Source organism: Propithecus coquereli, unplaced genomic scaffold (genome assembly GCF_000956105.1).
Source record: "Propithecus coquereli isolate 6110/MARCELLA unplaced genomic scaffold, Pcoq_1.0 Scaffold3, whole genome shotgun sequence".
NCBI classification, from domain to species: domain Eukaryota; kingdom Metazoa; phylum Chordata; class Mammalia; order Primates; family Indriidae; genus Propithecus; species Propithecus coquereli.
The window spans coordinates 20,520,948-20,541,950 of record NW_012148618.1 but is presented as its reverse complement, the minus strand read 5'-3'; the positions used below and the strand labels follow the sequence as shown (position 1 = coordinate 20,541,950).

Below are 21,003 nucleotides of genomic sequence, written 5' to 3'. Positions count from 1 at the left end.
AAGAGCATTTTGCTGGCTTTGGCCTCCAAAGCCACGTGTTGGGTGATGAGGCTTTCTTAGCCCCTAAAGCCCATTAGATAGCTGCTTACTTCTAGTCTTTTAAATAAAGTTGGCCATCTGAGATTTTCCTACCCTCTGCTATTGCTCTCCTAAATTGCTTCAATGGAATTGAAAGCTCCATAGTGAAATGAGGCCAGTGATAAAAACTCCAGGGTCGGGCAGATTCAGTAACAGCACGCATCTCTTTAGAGGTCCTTCCTGGGTAGGCCTAATCTTCAGTCATTGTCTCTGTCCAATCCTGGTATAAGTGAGATGCACACATACATTCTCCAGCAAAGGACCTATAGTCTTTGAATGCTCAGTCGTTTAACACCAATAAACTGAGTGCCAATTTAGGGCCAGGTGCTCTGATGGCCTCCAGGGACACCAGAGTGAATCGGGGCGATGCAGACCCTGCCCTCAGAGAACTTACGGTGCGGGAACGATTTTATTTTCGTAAATGCGAAACTGATGTGGAATAGCTTTATAGTCACCTTTCTGTTATTTCTCTACCAAGAGTGCTGTTGAAGTAAATTTGTCATGGATGAGCCATGTCTTGGGGCCAACCTTGTCAAATCCCAGCATGACTCATAAGCACCTAAATATTCTTCCCTGCACCTCTCAGCAGACTGTTTTGAAACAATCCATTCTGCAGCTGAAAACGTCTGACCAAATGTAAACAGATTGTGTTTTTTTCAGGCACAATGTTGACTTTCAAAAACACCAGTTTAATTACTTAATGAAGCGACATGTGCTGTTTCTTTACTACGTTGGCCTGTCTTTCAGGCCTGGTGAATTTTTTCCAGGCTGTTGTTCTCTGAAGATAGCTCCTGTAGATTCCATCCCGGTAGGTGGGCTGGGGCAGATGTGTAGGCTCATCCACCTGTGGTATGTGAGGCTCCAAGAGGGCCCGGGTGGGTGCGGGGGCGGGCACCATTCACGGCCTTTGGGATGGTGGCACGCAAAGCCTCTCAGATGGGTGGTGATGGGGCGCAGGCTGGGTTGTGCTTGGTTTACGGAATTTCCTCTGGCTGACTTCAGTACCTCTGTCGCGATTGGTGTGGAACACACGGAGACAGAATCTGCCTGGGAGGGACCAGACTCCCTTGTGTTTACTTTGCTGGGTAGACTTTCCTGGGAGAAACAGTGAGGACAAAGAACAAAAAGTGCACATCTTGTCAAAACCTAGAATCTTTGCTCTGGCTGGGAATTACAGAGATATAGAGCCCAGTCCCTTATTTTACAGGGCAGGAGCCTGAGTGCCCCAAGGGCTGAGGGCTAGCGGTGGGCATGGCTGGGACTGGAACCCAAGTCTGCTCGGCCTACTCTGCTTGATTAGTGGCTGCTCAGTTTGTCATAAACTTGGAATAGCTAATGACTAGGTCCTTTTATTTCATTCTTAAACTGTCTTCCCTCAACCCCTGATCAGCAAATGTTTGCTTCATTTGGAATCTAAAGGAGGAACCTCCAGAAACAGCCTGCTATGACTATGAGGAGGAGAGAGAACTAATGTCTTGGGGGTGTCTCCCACCACTTAGTCCTGTAGGAAGGACATGTCTGTCCCTAGGTGAACTGTTTTCTAGAATAATCTGGAAGCTTGAGGCCACCTTCTTCTGGCAAACACTTCAACTGAACTGCCACTAAGAGAGAAATTATTAACAAATATAATCTGTCCTAATAAGATTTCCAACCAAATTTCTGGACCAGAGGGGTTTGGAAAAGGAGATTAAATCACTAAACTGAATCATGAATCCTTTCAAGGACATGTCTTATCCCAATCTATTACTGAAACCTGCACGATTTTAATGGCGTTCACCATGGATTTGTGTTCATTATTTATACCTGTAACTTGTTTTAAAAGCATCCTATCTCCTCAGGATTTCTCATAAAGTTGAGCTGTCCCCTACCAGGGATAGAGCCAAAAAACAATTGGTTGAGGCCCTATTTAGAAAATTCATGCTTGAAACTACGCAACTACTGGCACTGTGTACTTGTGAGATGATATTATCTGATTACAATTTATCATTGTCAGTGAGATATGAAGCTCTGTATTTTTTTGAATTCTGCTGTGATATGGAAGCAATTATCTTGTCAAGGCTGGAAAAACTTCAGTTCTGTCAAACAATATAAGAAAACTCACAATGAAAAGTCTGGAAAGTGACGTGAAAGGGTGCGACTAATCTCTAGGCTTTGATGACTTCATGGATTTGGTTACCTGTGATCCCGTCTCCACCTGGCATAGCCGCTCCTCTCCTCCTCGCCTTCCAGATGTGCTCTGTGGAAAACTCAGGGTGGGGCGGGTGCTCAGGCTCGGGTCGTTCCTCCTGGATGCTGCTAGTGGGTTTCTGCTAATTACACAAATCAATAACAGATGTGCCGAGGCTGAGCACCTCATATTCGTTCCGCAATGTGTTTTCTTTAAATGACAAACGTTTTTTTGAGACCAATAAAAAGGGTCATTATATAGCTTTCTTCTGCAATGCACAGCAAAAGGGGATACACGTCTCCAAAGAGTGAGTTAGCTCATCTTGTTATTCGAACAAGGAGGTAGGGCCTCGTGTTAGGGTGGAAAGCTTAGTAGGTGCTCATGGTGTGGGTGCAGAAAGATTTCTCACGCAGAGATTAGGAAACATAAAAGTAAAAATGTTTATTTTATCTTTTTAGAGGAGAGAGAGAGAGAGAGAGAGAGGGAGAGAGCAGGGAGTCGGCGTGGCATCCCAAGGAAAGAGAAGGGGGGTGCCTGCAGCGAGGCCAAGTGGCTCGCTGATTTTAAGGAGGATGAAGAGAAAAAAACAGTGATGGCCGGATAACAGAAGCAGCAGCAGGATGTCAAGTCCAAGAGTTGGTTTCTCCACCTTTCCTTGGAGATGGGATTATGACAGGAGATGTGACTCTGCCCTCAGGACAGGGTTGAGGCTGTGGCTCCTGCTCCTGCTGTTTACTCAGGAACTCTGTAAAAGCAGATGCTCAAAAAAACAATTTTGAAAGAGAGATTTACATCTCTTTTCCATCCATTCAGCTCTTTTCAGAAGTTGTGCAAAGCAGAACTCCTGCAGGGTGCCTGTTAGTGGGAGAACTTGATCTTTAACTGTTACTGGGGAAACTGGGATTGGGTGTTTTCCTGTTATTTCAACAAGGCTGCCCCTTTCACCTAGGCCAATGGTCTCAGAGCAAAAAGCCCCTTTGTAGCTGTTTAAGAACCTTATTCAGGTTGATTTGAATGTGTTATTCTATAAGTCATAGATTTTGTGTTCCCCAGGCTCTTGGTAGACTGTAATTTGTAGCTGGAGTATTTCTACTCTATATAAAACGGTTGGTAAGGCTGATAAATCGCTCCCACAAAGAAAGGAGCAAGGAGAAGCTTTCCTTAAATAGGAAAACAGTGAATTTGGAAAAATGAACTCTTCCCCTGTTTTTTTCCTGATCTGTGAAAAGACACATATAGGGTTCTAAGTAGACTAGTGGCATCTTGTAGGAGCATGGCTGTTCTCTCTTCTTCGGAACGTTGGAGATGGGGAACAGAAATTTTGGAAGTAGAAGTGGCATGGTTGCCCCTAGGAGTTTGGGGGCCCTAGGGCAAATATTTTTTGTGGGACTCTTGTTTACGTAAACAATTTGAGTCATCCAAAATCAGAGTGTCAGCCCAGAGACTCCAAAAGAATCATCTCCTTGCCCCCTCCTCAGGCATCTGGTCAGCCCATGCGTATGTTGGGGTAGGGCCGCGGGCAGAGGTGGGAGAGGGCCTGAGCACGCCTGGAAAGGCAGAAACAGGGACAGGGTCGCGTGGGTCCTGATCTGGGCTCGTGTTGCCCTCTCAGCCCGTCCCAGTCACAAGAGAGGGGGGCCTTATAAATTTTCTAAGGGGATCCGAGGACCATAAGGAGAAGTAGGGCATTTACTAGGATAACTATTTGAGTAATTGGAGATCTCTTGCAAGGGGAAGAAGCCTGTTGTAGAAGAAATACTACTTGTAGCTTTAATTTCTATGAAAGCCCCTGACGCCTAAACTGTGCTAAGCCAATGCCCATAACCGGGAAAGGTGGTTTCTAAGGTGAATGACTCAGGTTAACACACTTTGGTAAAGCTTGAGACAAAAGCAGAAGCAGAGTGAACAGTGATTTATATAATTAACTATTCATGAGGAAAATGCTTGATTATCAAGGTATTCATTTTTCTTTAAATCTTGTTCTAATTTTCTGTTGTTCTCACGAATATAGTAGTTTATTATAGAAATAAATGCCTATAGTTAGTTCTTTCAATAAAGAATTATATTTTCACACAAAATATAATTAGTGGGAAATGTACCTTTTATCTACCCATTAAATAGATCACTTGAAGCTTGGATCTTTGCATGCTCCTCCCTCCCTCCTTCCTTCCTCCTATAATATGGTGCTCACCTATCAAGGTACTGTATTGACATCTGCCTCGTCTCATTGAGTACCCACAACCCCCCTGTAATCCCCGTTTGATAGCCAGGGAAACTGAGAGCCAGAGAGACTGAATATCTTATCAAGTCCACATGTTCTGTTTGCCAACTCCAAAGCTCTTACCCTTAGATCGCCAGCTTCCTTTTAGCGAGTACTTATCATGTGCCGGGCACCATTAGGCTCTTGGGCCCTGATGAGTAAGTCATATAACCTGCTCTCAAGGAGCTCCCAGTCTACTGTGGTGAGGCTAGGAACCAGTACATAAATGATCGTAAGTTGACAACTATGAAGCAGTGCGTTGTAGGGTAACATGGGATTATCAGTGAGTGGCCTGGAGGTTGGGAGTGGGCAGGGCTCAGGAAGCTTTCCTGGAAGACCTCCCCCCAAACCCCCTGTGGGCAGGAACACAAGCCATCAGGCATGGTTAAATCAGTAGGATTTGGGGAGTGATTTGATGTGGGTGTTAGAGAGAGGGAGAAATCTCAGATTTCTGACTTGGATGCTGGGTGGATTTGGTCAGAAACTGGTATAGCAAACACAAGAGGTGGGCCTGGTTAAGGGGGTGTGAGGATGAGCTCAGGTCTCAACATAATAAGTGCGAGGACTCTGTGGCACATCTACAGGGACATGCCCAGTAGGAGTATAAATATATAACATTTATAAAAGTGGTAAGATAATTAATTCGACAAATATTTATGCAGCACCTACCATTGGCTAGATACTGCTCTAAGCATTAGAATTATAGTTGTGAATAAGTCTCTGTTTTCATGGAGATTATATTCTAATGGGATGAAGACAGATAATAAAGAAGTAAATCAGTATGATAGTTTCAGAATCGTTATTTGGAAAGAACTGAGTAATGTAAAAGGTCTCATTAGAGCTGTGACCTTAGTGTTTAGGAGGAACCTTCCATGTGAATACCTTGGGTTAAAATATTCCAGGCAGAGGGCATAGCAAGTACAAATGTCCTGAGGCAGAAATGAGCCTGGTAAGTTGGAGAAAGACGATCAGTGAAGCTGCAGCTCAGTGAGTGAGGGCAGAGTGCGGTGAGGCAAAGTTGGAGGGGCAAGCAGGCAGGCACAGGATAAGGGAGGGCTTTTAGGTCATGATGAGGAGAGAGTCTGGATTTATTCCAAGTAAAGTGGGAAGGCATTGGAGGGTTTTAATGTGGGTAAATGGTAATGTTATCATTTTAAATGTCAAAAAAAAAGCATATAAAGTTGTATTTAGTGTATGCTTTCAACTACATAAAGCGAATGAGGAAAAAAGCCTTCAAGGCAACTTGCCAAATGATACCACTGATCGAGCAAGGAGGTTTCATGTAGTGGTCAGTGACGTGGACAGCAAGGTCCGTCGGCTTTAACTTGGTTCTGACACTTGCTTGGCCAGCATTTCCCAAACTTCGTGATCTCAGGACCCTATCTATCAATATTTATCATCTTAGAAATAAAAATGAAGAAAAATATTTAAATGCTCTCATGTAATTTGTTAAAAAATAATAAACCCATGACGTTTACAAAAATAACGTTTTTAAGAAAAATGACTCTATCGTTCAAAGCAAAAACAGTTCATGGAAAGAGTGCCATTTTTTTATACTTTTAAAAAACTATATGGCATAATGGAAGACAGCTGGGTTCTCATATCATCTCTTGCATTTAGTCATCTGTGATATCGTAAGTCTTACACTCATGAGAGAATGAGGTAACAGTACAAATAAATACTTAGTATTATTGTGAAAATAGGTCTGACGTTGTGGATCCCTGAAAGATCCCTGCACCGCACTTAGGAAACCTTTGTATTCGAAGCATGACATTGGGCAGTCTCCTAAGCTTCATGGTTCTTAGTTTCCCCATTTGTAAACTGGGGATAGTTAATAGTATGCATCTCACAGGGTTGTTAGAATTTAGTGAGCTAATATGTGTAAACCACTTACATTGGCACAGAGTAAATGTCAACTGTTTTTCTTTCTTTTTGTGATTGCGATTCTGAGTGGCAGCAAACACTCTTCCAAGAAATTGCAGAAACTCACTGGAACTTTATTCCAGCTGATTTCCCCTCTCTGCCCCCTCTGCACCAGTTGTGACGTGAGGCTTCAAATCTCAGTGCCAGCTGACAAATGCTGCAGTCAAATAATTGTAGGTGTTGGCCGGGCGCGGTGGCTCACGCCTGTAATCCTAGCTCTCTGGGAGGCCGAGGCGGGCGGATTGTTTGAGCTCAGGAGTTCGAGACCAGCCTGAGCAAGAGCGAGACTCCGTCTCTACTGAAATTAGAAAGAAATTAATTGGACAACTAAAAATATATAGAAAAAAATTAGCCGGCATGGTGGCGCATGCCTGTAGTCCCAGCTACTCGGGAGGCTGAGGCGGGAGGATCGCTTGAGCCCAGGAATGTGAGGTTGCTGTGAGCTAGGATGACGCCATGGCACTCTAGCCTGGGCAACACAGTGAGACTCTGTCTCAAAAAAAAAAAAAATTGTAGGCGTTAACGCTAGCCAGTTTGTGATGATGAGGGTGCTTTATGCAGGCCATCAGCTACTCAATTTATTATGCCATAACTTCTCAGATTCTTTCTTTCTTCCTAGTACCTGAAGTCATCTTTTCTCAGTGAGTGGAAGTTGAGTGGTAGTTGAGGCGGAGGATGAAGAAGTGATTTGATAGCACCAAGCTCCACCCAGGGCCACAAGGCCTGAGTTTAACTGCTTTCTCCCTCTTCTGTTTTCCACACTGCAATCATGAAATGGATCAATATATTAGAGGAATGAGAGTTAGCTGCCATCATCAAAGAGTCATATTGGATTTATGTCAGCTGCTCTGCTTTATTATTATTTTTTAAAAATGGGAGTGAGTGTAATTCGCAATCTTGGCTTCACATTGGAATTAACCAGGAAAATTTTAAAACTGACTAATACCTAGACCCCACTCCCAGAAGTAGTGATTTAATGGGCAGGGGCATCAGGATTTTGTAAATCCTCCTAGTCTGCAAGGTCTCACCAGGCTGAGACTGTGAAAGAAGGTCACATGTTTACCTTTTATTATTATTTGTAAAATATAACAAATATACAAAAAGTACATAGTCCATAAATGTCAGCTTAACAAATCATTGTAAAAGTGAACACCCAGGTACCGTGATCCAGCGCAAGAAAATAGGATGTTGCCAAATACTCAAGAGCTCCTCTTGCTTTTCCCCATCATAGCTCTTTTCCAACCCTCTAGAGGTAACCACTACCCTGACATTTTATAGTCACTTTTTTGCTTTGTTTTATAATTTTACCATATGAGTAGTAATCCCTAAACAACATGGAATAGGTTTGCATGCTTTTGAACTTTAATTAAATGAAGTCGTGCTTTTGTGTTTGGCTTCTTTTGCTCAATATTATACGTATTTTTTATTCAATTGTGTTTTTGGATGTAGCTATAGTTCCTTGCTTTTCATTATCCTATAGTATTCCATTATATCAATACACCACAATGTCTTTCTCCATTCCTGAAGGACATTTTGGTTGTTTTTGGTTTTGAACTATTATGACCAATGCTGCTATGAGTATTTTTTTTATGTGTATCTGGTGTACAAAGGCAAACATTTCTGACCAAATATATCTGTAAGTTGAATTGGACATATTCACTCATCAGAAGGAAGAGACAGAGGCTGAGCTGCAGTTTTGGAGGACTCTTGGGGTAGAAAGGACTTGGAATCTGCGACCCAGTTACAACTGCCTGGGCTGGTATGCTGCAGGGTTGCACTGCTTGAGGCCACATACCCTGGGAGTGTTGATGATCTGCAGAGGCAACCGAGAGGCTAGGCTTTGCTCTTGGTAGTTTCTTGGGCTGATGGGATAAGATTCAGTGTCCACCAAGGGGAGAGATCCCAATGAAACCCTTTCTACTCTGGGCTGGAATTCAAGGACAGCTCCCAAGTGTAGGGTCACAGACTCTACTATGGCAGGACAGTTGGCTGGCCCAGAAAATATCAGGCCTTCATCCTATCCTCAGCAGCTGGTAGAAGGTAATAAACGTAGTCTCTGGAGAAATATAACATCATCCTAGGCCTTGAGGTAGTTGTTAACTTCTAATTCTCTCCTTGATCTTGATACGTAATTGTGAGCTCCCACTATCTTGTGAGTTCACTGATGCTTTGATGAAGATGTTTTTTTTTTTGTTATCTTCAGTGGGAACTTTGGTATGGATCAATTGTTATAGCACATGCCCCCCTCCTGCATGAGTACCATAAATTCAGGATTGTTTCAGATACCTTTGCTAAGGTATGCGGCGAGTTTCCAGGGAGGGCCAGCAAGCTTTTCCAGTCTATTCTCATGTTGCCTAGCACTCTGGGCTACTGCCCTGACCTTCTGCCAATGCTCTTTTGCCATATTGAGTCCATTATCCTTCTGGTGGCTGTTGCATCTTGTACCATTTTGCTCCCAGCATGGACATAGGCTGTGGTATATTAGAGCTGGCCCATACTGGTTCACAAGAGCTGATTGCTAAATTTTCAGGAATTTTGTGAGCCAGTGGTTAAATATAGCCATTATTAAAAATTAAATTATATAAACTTACAATTTAAATTATATTAAAAACAAAAAACAAAGTTAATATACTCAAATTTAATCACTTCCTAATTATTTTACCATGTTTTACTATTTATGCTCTTGATGTTATTTATACTGAGTTTGGACAGTGAAAATATTATATAATGATGTGCTGTTGCACATCTCTTCTCGATTCCACATTTAGTGACATCACTTCTTGAAATCAGTCATGGAGGAATATTTACACCATGGAAATTGGCAAATGTTACAACTTGGGGTTTTTTTTTTTTTTTTAAGAGCCAGTTGTTAAACATTTATCAGTGTATCGCTGGACATACTCCCCCTTTTCAAATCCTTATAGCAGAGCTCAAACCAGATGGTGAAACTGATAGGGAATAACAAAAGGGAATTACCATGCAGAGAACATAAAATTAGTTATTAGAAATGGTTATTCTGAGTCACAAGCTTATGCCTCTTTCCCACTTCCACCATTGCCTTCAGTGTATTCTCAGCACAGCATCCAGAGTGCTACTGTTAAAACGTAAATCAGATCAGGTTGCTCCTTTGCTTAAAATCCTCTAATGTCTTCTCATTTCACTTAGGGAATAACCCACGGTTAACCACGTGGATTCTCCATCTTACCTCTTGACCTCCATTATTCTCCCCGTAGGTCACTCTGCTCCACCCAACCAGCTACCTTGCTGTTCTGTGAGCATATCGGGTGCTTTCTTGCCTTAGGGATGGTTCATGGGGTCTACTTGCAGTATGGAATGCTCCTGTCCCAGAAAGCTGCATGTTGATCCCTTGTTTCCTTCAGATCTTATCTCAAATGTTATATCTCAGTGAGAGCTTCCGCAATCACCTTGTTACAATTATAGCCCTCCCCATTCCGTATCCACTTTCCTCCCTAGCATTTGATACCTTCTAACTAACCTACTCACTCACTCCTGTCCCTCTTTATAAAATTTAATCTTGAATGTTGTCTGTCCCCCTCTTCCGCCATTAGAATGTAAATTTCGTGAGGAATTTTTATCTGATTATGTTGAATTATTATTGCCCAGAACCTAGTACCTGGCACATAGCAGTTTCTCAATAAATACTGAATGAATGAATGATAGAGTGGTAGAATGGGCATTAGTTAGGAGCTGGAGACCTAGGTTTTCAATTTTACCCTTGCCTGTAATAAGTGATGTAACTGAAAGTTTCTGCTTCGACACCTCTATGTACTCTCCAGCAATAATGCCTGTTCCACATGCCTCGATGACTTTTAGTGAGGCTCATGCAAGGAAGTCTTGTGTACCTTCTTCTATATAGGTGTGTGGGGATAGTTTTATTGTCTTGCTTGTTTATACCCAATATAGTGAGCATCTGGCTTCACGCCTACCTTGCTTCAAACCACTCCCAAGAAAAAGCTCTCCGTTTGAACACAAGATGGAAATAGGCTCATTTCTGTATTTCCCTCTGAAGATTTTTGTGAACCCTTTGTTTATCACTTAGATTAGATAATTGGACTAATTATAAACCACTGAAAACCTGGAGAACAAAATAGCAACCCACCACAAGGTCCAGGGCCTCATATGACTCCAGCATTGTGTTAGGTGTGCTGCGTGTGTTATTTTATCTGCACTGCCACACTGCCGGAGGGTATGGCATCACTTTAGAGGTAAAGAAATTGACGTTTAGAGAGATCTAGTATCCCATTAAGGCAGCATAATGGATAAGAGGCAGAGCCTAGGGAAGAACTCATATTTGTCTGACTTTAAAAGCTAACTCCTACCTACCTCAGAAAATCTGGTTATTTAACCCAGGAAACTAAAAGTAAATATTCTCACTCACTGCTATGGATGGTGTTTCTCACCGATATGTTATTTCTTTCAGACTGTTTATGACCAGTGGTTCATCACCCTTTTTAACATTGTTTACACATCACTACCTGTTTTAGCCATGGGGATTTTTGACCAGGTATGTATTTTTCTTCATCTTTGTAACTTAGTTTCTCTGTTATGCCGTTTAGTTGCTTCTAGCTTCTAAGTAGAAGACACAATTCATGGAAAGAACCCTGGAAGTGCAGTTGTTTTAATAGGTGTTGCATAGATACAAACCCTTCCAGATCTGCTCCTCACCCCTATGCCCCGGCTTCCCCAAAAAGAGTTCTCTGATCAAAGTTTGGCTACTCTTAGAGATTCACACCCCACATTATTGCTCTAAAGGCTCTGAGAAGTCCTACAGGAAGTAGTCTCTTTAACTTCATTTTAGCCCAGCATTTCCCCAAACTACTTTTTTTTTTCATATAGCACCTCATATTTTAATTTACCTCAGCACTAGTATCCTTGGTTCACATACTGGGAAATACTGCATTAGCCTCTGAGAGTTTGTAGAGAACCAGGCAGTGATAGAACATTATGGAACTAGATTGGAGTATAGAGGGCTAGTATCTGCACTGAGACTTTCTTGGCCAGCAAAGCCCCAGAACAGGAACTACAGGCCAGCAGAGCAGCCTGCCGATGGGACAGAACACAAAGCCCCACAGCCATGTGGAGAAAGAGCACAGACTTCTTTTGTTCAATATCAACTTGCTTGAGAGGGGACAAGGGAGAAAATCAATTACAAAAATGGTGGATACTTGGCATATTCAGAGCCTTGGAGGTACTTCCTGGAAGGGGGAAAAAGTCTGGCTACTTATGGGGAAGTGAAAGACTAGCCAGCTAAGTTTCCATGGCACAATTAGAATGTATTATTTTTAAAAGCTTTTTCTCTTTTTTTTGGGAAGTATTTTTAAGGAGGCCAGATTTTCTCCAGGCTGTTGTTAGACCATTTGCTAGGCCTCATTTTCTGGCCCAAAGCCATCTGTTGCAAAATATAAATCTTCACTTATGAGCTCACTCCACTCTCCCATTCTGCTGGCTTTGTAGTCGGTTGTAAGACTCACTTCTCATGTAAAAAGGGCAGTCTGTGAAAGACAGATATTGTGGAATTCTACGAAAAGTAATGAACTTCTGAAGACCTTAGATATAAAGGATTAAGCATATTCATTTCCAAGTGCCTATGTTTAAAAGTATTTCTTTTCTTGGTGCTTTGTAGCTGCCCAGAATGTGGAATAAAATAATACAAATAAAGCAGTTTCTGGCAAAAAATGGTTATTGTGCAATTCAAAAAAGTATAATAAGGCTTCTTATTGCCATTGAATTGAGTGTCTTTTCCTCTCCTTTCCTGTTTTGTCAACTTTGGCCCTTAAACTGATCACAGGATCATGAAATGCTATGCTAAATGGGTCTCAGCAATCACTTATGGATCTGCTCATTTTTTAAGGAGGAAACCAAGCCTTCTAGGGTCAAGTCACTGCCCTAAAGCCACATAGCCAATAAATGACAGAACTAAGCCTAGGACCAGTCCACTTAACTTTGAGTGATACATTATTATTATTATCATTATTTTATTTATTATTTATAGAAGCATCTGTTATTTATTACTCAAGATGTGACAAGAACTCTACTAAATACTGTACGTGCTCTTTTAATCATGAAAATGGTTTCATGAGGGAGGTGTTACTGTTTGCTGTTCTGGAGATGAGGAAACTGAGGCTCAGTTGGGTTAAGTAACAGGTCTAAGACTACACACTAGTTAGACCTGTTACCAGAGATTGAACTCATGACTATCTGGTTTCAAAGCCTGTGCACATAACCCCCAGTCACCAGACTTGGGGAAGAAACATCTGATAGCATCCCAAAGCAGTACTTCCTAATGAGAATATATTAGTGCTTTTTATGGGACCCCGTTTGGGGAGACCTGGGCTATTCCACAAGCAGGAAGGGGACCCTTATCTCCCCCAAGAGTCCACTGCCTGTGTTGCTTCCATTTTGGCTGATGCTCTTCCAACAATGGTCCTCTGATGCCTCCAGTGGTTGATTCTTGCCATTCTTTTTGGGTTTTGGCATTTGGCTTTGTGCTCATGGTGTCCTTATCAGTATTATTTTGGAGCTGGCTAGAAATGCACCATCTCAGGCCCTCAGATTTATTGAACCATAATTTGCTCCCTGAGTGATTTGTGTGTGCATTAAGTTTGAGAAGCATTGCTTAAATTTCTCCCAGGACCTGGCTGGTGCCAAACATTCTATCTAAATTCCTTTTTTTTTTCCTGTCTAAATTCTTTGTCCTGAATACCTGGTAACTGCTATTGAATCCTCTCAGTCTCAGCTCCCTTCCCACCTGGAATTCCTGCCCCCTTCTTCCCTTCCTCCTACTCACTCCCAAAGTCAGGACCTCTGATTTGCCAATCCTGACTCCAGAGCTCTTTGCAGCCATCTCCTTATCACTACCCTTTACTGCCTTGGCAATGAACTCCTGGGACTCATTGGCTGCACATGATATGCTGGAATTCCGGGAGTGTGAATGCTTCTGAGGAGTCTTCAGCCTTAATAGCCTGCAGGAGTATGTAGGAAAGAAACTTCAATTTGAAGCCAAATATCTACGTTCAAGTCAAGTCCTGGTTCTGCTACTTAAGAATTCATGTGTGACCTCTTGTGAATCTCTCTTGGAGACTCAAGTTCCTTCTCTGTAATAGAGGGATCATTTTATTATCCTCTGGGTTATTATGGGAGTGAAAACAAGATAATGTCCTGTTCTAGCCTTGTGAGTAATGCTTATTAGAACACGCTTAAACAGTCATTTGCTATTTCTGAAGTTAGGGAATACAGGACCTCTCGGACTCTCCCTCAACTCTCCTCCACTGACATTACACTATGTTTACAGGATGTGAGTGACCAGAACAGCATGGAGTATCCCCAGCTCTATGAACCTGGACAACTGAATCTACTTTTTAATAAGCGTAAATTTTTCATCTGCATGTTGCATGGAATCTACACCTCATTAGCCCTTTTCTTCATCCCCTATGGGGCCTTTTACAACGTGGCTGGAGAAGACGGGCAACACATTGCTGACTATCAGTCTTTTGCAGTTACCATGGCCACATCTTTGGTCATTGTGGTCAGTGTGCAGGTAACCCTGTAGGTGAAACCACTTTAACTTGATAGGTTTACAACTTGGAAAATTTAGTTTCATTGTTTGCTGATTTTGTCTACATGTTGGGAGAAAAAAATTCTAAATGAATACTGAGGTTTTCTTTTTAACTACACATTTTGAGATGAAAACAGGAAGCTTTAACGTAAATTACCAGATGTGTGGGATTAGCATTAGGGGTCTATAACCTCATGTTAGTAGAAACCTCACAATTTATCACTTCTTTGGGTTGGACATTTTATGTAAAGAGAAATGATTACGCTGCAACTTCCTTCTTGTGTTTGAAGAAGAAAAATTTTCTAATGATAACAGAGAGAAACTTCCCTACCATGCTTTCTTTAAGACTTAATAACTTCTAGGTTTTAAAGTGAGGTCTAAAGTTCATTTGGCAACACATTTCTGTGGAATTATTCAAGAGGTTCAATGCTATATCTGCAGCATATCCAAATCTCAAATTCAGAGCTCTTCTGGTGGGAATGATTTTTGATGCTCCATTGACCTTTCTCCATTGGTATTTTGAGTTGTGTTTCTATTTCATTTTAATGCAAAAGTTGGTCAAAACTATTACATACTGAGTTAGAGTTCACAGAAAATTTTCATCTCATTAGATACATAAAGAGCATTTGACAAAATTCAGCATCCTTTTATGATAAAAACTTAATAGGCATAGATGGAACATATCTTAAAATTATAAAAGCTGTATATGACAAACCCACAGCCAACACCATACTGAGTGGGGAAAAGTTGAAAGCATTCCCACTTAGAACTGGAACAAGACAAGGGTGCCCACTGTCACCACTTCTATTCAACACAGTGCTGGAAGTCCTAGCCAGAGTAATCAAGCAAGAGAAGGAAATTAAGGGTATTCAAACGGGGAAAGAGGAGGTCAAATTATCACTCTTTGTTGATGATATGATCTATATCTAGAAAACCTCAAATATTCTACCAAGAGACTCCTAGAATTGATAAATAAATACATTCAGTAAGTCTAAGGTTACAAAATCAATTACACAAATCTGTAGCATTCCTATACACCAACAACAGTCAAACTGCAAATCAAATCAAAGACTCCAATACCTTTTACCATAACTCCAAAGAAAGTAAAATACCTAGGAATATATTTAACCAAGGAGGTGAAATATTTCTACAAAGAGAACTATGAATCACTGAGGAAGGAAATAGCAGATGATGTAAACAAACGGAAAAACATATCATGCTCATGGATTGGCAGAATCTACATTGTTAAAATGTCCATGCTACCCATAGTGATTTATAGATTCAACGCGATCCCCATCAAAATACCAATGTCATTTTTCACAGATTAGAAAAAATAATTCTGTGCTTCGTTTGGAACCAGAAAAGAGCCCAAATAGCCAAAGCAACCTTAAGCAAAAGGAACAAGTCTGGAGGTATCACTTTACCAGACTTTAAACTATACTACAAGTCCATAGTAACTGAAACAGCATGGTACTGGCACAAAAATAGAGGCGTAGACCAATGGAACAGAACAGAGAACCCAGATATAAAACCATCTTCATATAGCCATCTAATCTTTGACAAAACAGACAAAAACATACACTGGGGAAAAGAATCCTTATTCAATAAATGGTGCTGAGGAAATTGGATAGCCACATGTAGAAGATTGAAACAGGATCCGTATCTCTCACCACTCACAAAAATTAATTCAAGATGGATAACGAACTTTCATGTATGACATGAAACCATAAGAATTCTAGAAGAAAATGTTGGAAAAACTTTTCTAGTTATTGTCGTAGGCAAAGAATTTATGAAGAAGACCCTAAGAGCAATCACAGCAACAACAAAAATAAAGAAATGGACTTGATTAAATTAAAAAGCTTCTGCACAGCCAAGGAAATAATCACTAGAGCAAACAGACAGCCTACAGAATGGGAGAAAATATTTGCATGCTATACATCTGATAAAGGCCTAATACTAGAATGTATAAAGAACTCAAGCAAATCAGCAAGAAAAAAATCAAACCATCGAAGTGAGCAAAAGACATGAACAGAAAGAAGCTTTTCAAAAGAAGATAGACTAATAGCCAATAAGCATATGAAAAAATGCTCAGTGTCATTAATTATCAGAGAAATGCAAATCAAAACCACAATGAGATATCACCTAACCCCAGTGAGAATGGCTTTTATCATAAAGTCCCAAAACCATAGGTGCTGGTGTGGATGCAGAGAGAAAGGAATGCTTATACACTGTTGGTGGGACTAGTACGATCTCTATGGAAAATAGTATGGAGATTCCTCAAAGAACTAAAAGTAGACCTACCATTTGATCCAGCAATCCCACTACTGGGTATTTACCCAAAGGAAAAAAAGTCATTTTATCAAGAAGATACTTGCACTAGAATGTTTATTGCAGCACAATTCACAATCACAAAGATGTGGAATCAATCTAAGTGCCCATCAACTTATGAGTGGATTAATAAAATGTGGTTTATGTAGACCATGGAGTACTAGTCAGCCATAAAAAAACTGAATTAATACCCTTTGCAACAATCTGGTGGAACTGGAGACCATTCTCCTAAGTATTGCGAGAATGGAGAAACAAACACCACATGTACTCACTATTAAATTGAAACTAACTGATTGGCATTCGTGTGCACAGATGGAAGTAAAACTCAATGGAAATCAACCAGGTGGGAGGGGGCATGAGGGGGTTGTACCCATACCTAATGGGTATAGTGTATACTCTCTAGGTGATGGGCACACTTATAACTTTGAGTCAAGCAGTACAAAAGCAATCCATGTAACCAAAACATTTGTACCCCCGTAACACTCTGAAATAAAAAAGGAAAATAAAAAAGAAACTTTCCATCTATTAAAATCTGTAGCTCTGGGTAAGCACAGCAAACAACGTGACCTCTGTTTTATTTTGTTGCCTTTTGATTACTGAGCAAACTGTTAAGAATTAGGTGATCTCACTGGGTGTGGTGGTGTGTGTCTGTAGTTCTAGCTACTCAGGAGGCTGAGGCAGGAAGATTGCTTGAGCCCAGGAGTTCGAATCCATCCTGGACAGTATACCGAGGCCTGGTTTCTTTAAAAAAAATTGAAAAAAGAATTAAGTGATCTCCTCTTAGTCATGAGGGTCCATCCATTTCTAATCCTCTGGATTCTCCTTCCAGAGGGAGAAGGACAGCAGTGGACTGTATAAGGATGTCTTTTGTGTTAACACAGCTGATTTACCTCCAGGTCAAGCCTGTTATGCGGTGCTCCAAGAGATGATTTGAAATGTAGTAACTGAGATAAAAGGCCAGTTACTGAAGGAAACTGAAGGAAAAAGCAAATCCTTAACATTATATGCTATATAAGTAAGGGTAGTAAATTACCTGGAAGATTCATTGTAGGTATGACTTATGACAAGCATTAAATGTTTTTAGTGAAACTAAGCTTCACAATTAGTGCAACAATTTTTGGTTAACTTAATCTTTTGAATTAGAAAAAAAAAAGCCTGTTGGTATTCCTATATATCTTTTTCTCTTTTTCCTTTTAATTATCCATAATTTGTTTTCTTATGTGGTATTACAGTAGTGTTGGTGCTATGTTTTTACGTTAGCTTTACATTTAGAAGCTGTTTCCTCATAAAACAGACAGTTCTTGTTCCAGTCACATGTCACAGTGACATTTCTTCTTTTTCACAAGCTGAGAGACCACAGAAACAGTCCTATTTTAAAAATTTCTATTCACAAAAAAGATCAAAGAATTTTGTATCCTTATTCTTTGGAATTTTTAAAATAAACTTTTAAAAATTCTTACCTTTGATTATCAAGGTTTTATAAGAAGGGGATTCATACTTAGGACTGAAAGTAACTGTCGGCCCCCTCGCTCGGGATGTTTTGGGTGGGGCTATCCAAATCTATTTGCTTCAGACCTTGGTGGCCATTGGCCATTGGTCCAAAATCCATTCTTTGCTTTTCATCTTCTCAAGGGCAGCAGTGATCCTACCCACCCCTCCTATCTCATTACTCACAACACTCCAACCACATTGACCTTCTCTCTGCTCCTGAAATTCATCAGTCTCTTGCCTGCCTTTGTTCTTTTCTGCGTGGAATATTCTTCCCTTTTGTTTCCCTAGAGGTCATTCTTCAGAGAGACCTCCCTTGTTCCTGTCATTTAAATTAGGCCCTCTTATTCTCTCTGGCGGAATAGAACTCAGTTCTTTTACCTCATAGCTGTCATCTCCATTTGTAATTACATATTTAGTTGTGAGTTCCCTCATTTAATTTCTTTCTACCTCCTAGATTGTAAGCTTCATGAAGACAATGGAAATCTCTATTTTAGTCATCCCTGTATACCCAGGTCCTAGCATATCACCTGGAATATAACAGACACACGATGAATATTTCATGAGTATTGAATAAATGAGGGAGATGTTGAGAGGAAATTCTCCCTGTATGATCCTGTCATAAAAAGAGAGTTCAGCTGGGTGTGTCAGATCACTAAGGAGAATCATAACTGACTTGTATTTACAGATTGCATCTCCAGTTTTCCAATGTGTCCATAGGAAGTTCCCAACCAGTCTGAGAGATGGTCCTCCTGTGCTGAGTCTAGCAGAACCACCCAGCTGTGAAATATGGTCTGGGGAAACACACAAGTGAGAGATTTCAGAGGCCTTCAAAAACAGGGCACTGTGGGGAGAGCCAAGTACCACATGGCCTCAGAAGCTAGGACTACTTCAGTCTCCATACCTCCTCAACCCAGGCAGAACTTAGCCATAAATGCACCTGTGGTGCCTCTGCTCTAAAAAAAACAAAATCCTTTTCATTACCTTTATCTTTATTATAAAAGGAATTATTGCAGGAAATTTAGGAAAAGTATAAAAGTGTGGAGAAAAATTAAAATTCACACATAATTCCAGATCAGGGTTAACATGATGAAAAATGGAAATTATATAATTTTATATTTTATTTTTTCACTTAACTTTATATCATAAGCATTTATCTTATTCCTAAAATATTCTTTTAAATATTCCTTTTAATGGCTGTATTATTCCAGCATATGAATGTGCTGTAATTTATTCAACCGGGTGGCTGTTAATGTTAATGTTAACGTTAACATCTTACCTTACCTTGGTGCATTTGTCAAAACTATGAAATTGGCATTGGTACAATACTATTAACTCAGCAACAGACTTGATTCAGATTTCTCTAGTTTTTCCGTTAATAACCTTTTTATCCTTCCAGGATCCTATCTAGGATCCCACATTGAATTTAATAGCTGTGTCTCTTTAGTTTCCTTCAGTCTCTGACAGTCTTTCCTTGTCCTTCATGACGGAGACACTTTTGAAGAGTAGTGGTCAGGTATTTTGCACAATGTTCCTCAGTTTGGGTTGTCTGATGTTTTTTCTTAGGGATAGACTGAGGTTGTGGATTTTGTGGAAGAATCACAAAGAGGTAACGTGCACTTCTTGTCTCATCCTATCAAGGAACACATGAAATCAACATGTGCTTATTATACAGGTGATGCTAACCTCGGTGACTTGGTAACAATGGTGTTTTCTACGTTTCTCCACTGCAAACTGACAGTTTCCCTTTCCATATTTTATTCCTTAAAAGCGAGTCACTAAGTCCAACCCACATTCAAGGAAAGGAAAATTAAGCCCCACCCCCTAGAGGGAGGTGTATCAAAGAATTGGTGGTTGTATGCTAAAATCATAACAGGTAAAATTTTAAATAAAATTGATATAACAAACTGGGGCCCGGAAAGTATAAGTGATTTGCCCAAGATCACACAGTAATTGTATTGCAGGCTTAGCACTAGGATCCAACAGTCTGATTTCCCAAGTCAATATTCTTTAATAGAGGCATTTGTGAATATGTTAGTAAAGATTTGAGGCAAGCATTTCCTACAGCACAATTATTACTGGGATGCAGGGTAATTTGGCAGAGTTGGGAAGCAGTGGAATGTAATCATCATCATCATAATGCAGACACAAAAGTCATGTACTTTAAAAGAGGAGGTGCTGGATCTAACCCCGCAGTGGCTGGAATCTCTCTGCCATGTTACAGGGTTGAAGTCCTCTCTACCTTATGCACATACTCCCATTCCATACATTTCCCCCCTACCTGGTTTCTCTCTGTCCTCACTGCCAACCCCACTCCCACCATTAATTCTGAGTGCTGGAGTGCCTAAAACAGTCAGGAGACTGAGAATAATTTTCTGGGAGGATAATGAGGTAAGAAATACCAAAGCTAGAAACAGTGGCTCAGATACAAATGGGTGAGAATGGACACCAGATTTCCTGTATCTGGCACGCTTTCTTTGCCACTGTACTCCAAACTGAAACTACAGTGTTAAACAACAGTAAATACTTATTGAACGAATTTAGGGGCAGAGTAATAAGGAGAGAAGTAAAAATTGAGCAAAGGAAGTGAGAAGAATTTGCTTGAGGTACCCAACTATCCCTACTGTCCTAGTTACATGCCTGTCTTAACCTAAATGACCAAAGCAGACTATCATCATCACCATGAGTGGTATTATGCATTATACTTACTCTTCACAATGCCACTCTGCAGTAGGTATTATTGTCCCCTTTTATAGATAAAGCTCAGAGAGGTTAAATGACTTGCTTGAAGTAACACAGTATGTCCCAGAGCCAGGACTGGAACTCAGGTCTATCTAATTCCAACGTGGTCTGGGATAAAATTTTTTATTCTACAGACAGACTGGTTAAAATTAAAATTTTCAGAAAATATGAGAACAAAGCTTACATTGAACATACACTGACACCTGATATCTGATATCAGTTACTGCCTCAGATACTGGGATAATCTCACTTAATTTTTTCATGGTCTTATGAAATGTAGATACTGTTACTACAGTTGAGAAAATAGACTTGGCAAGAACATTAAGTTATAGTCCAAGTCATCTAAAAAGTGGCAGGCCAGAATTTGAACACAGGTCTTCCGACTCCAGATCCCTAGCTCCAAAGCCATATGAACCTCTCTTCATTATAAAGATAAGTAGA

The 21,003-nt window shown here is 40.6% G+C and overlaps 1 protein-coding gene across 1 annotated transcript in view; it reads left to right on the top strand.

Annotated features, from left to right (window-relative positions):
- ATP8B4 (ATPase, class I, type 8B, member 4) overlaps nt 1–21,003 on the top strand; it is a 233,774-nt gene that overhangs the window by 200,020 nt on the left and 12,751 nt on the right. Inside the window, exons 23-24 of the mRNA XM_012649186.1 lie at nt 10,870–10,953; nt 13,741–13,986. Of these exons, the coding sequence (XP_012504640.1) occupies nt 10,870–10,953; nt 13,741–13,986 (330 nt within the window). The remainder of the gene's footprint in view (nt 1–10,869; nt 10,954–13,740; nt 13,987–21,003) is intronic.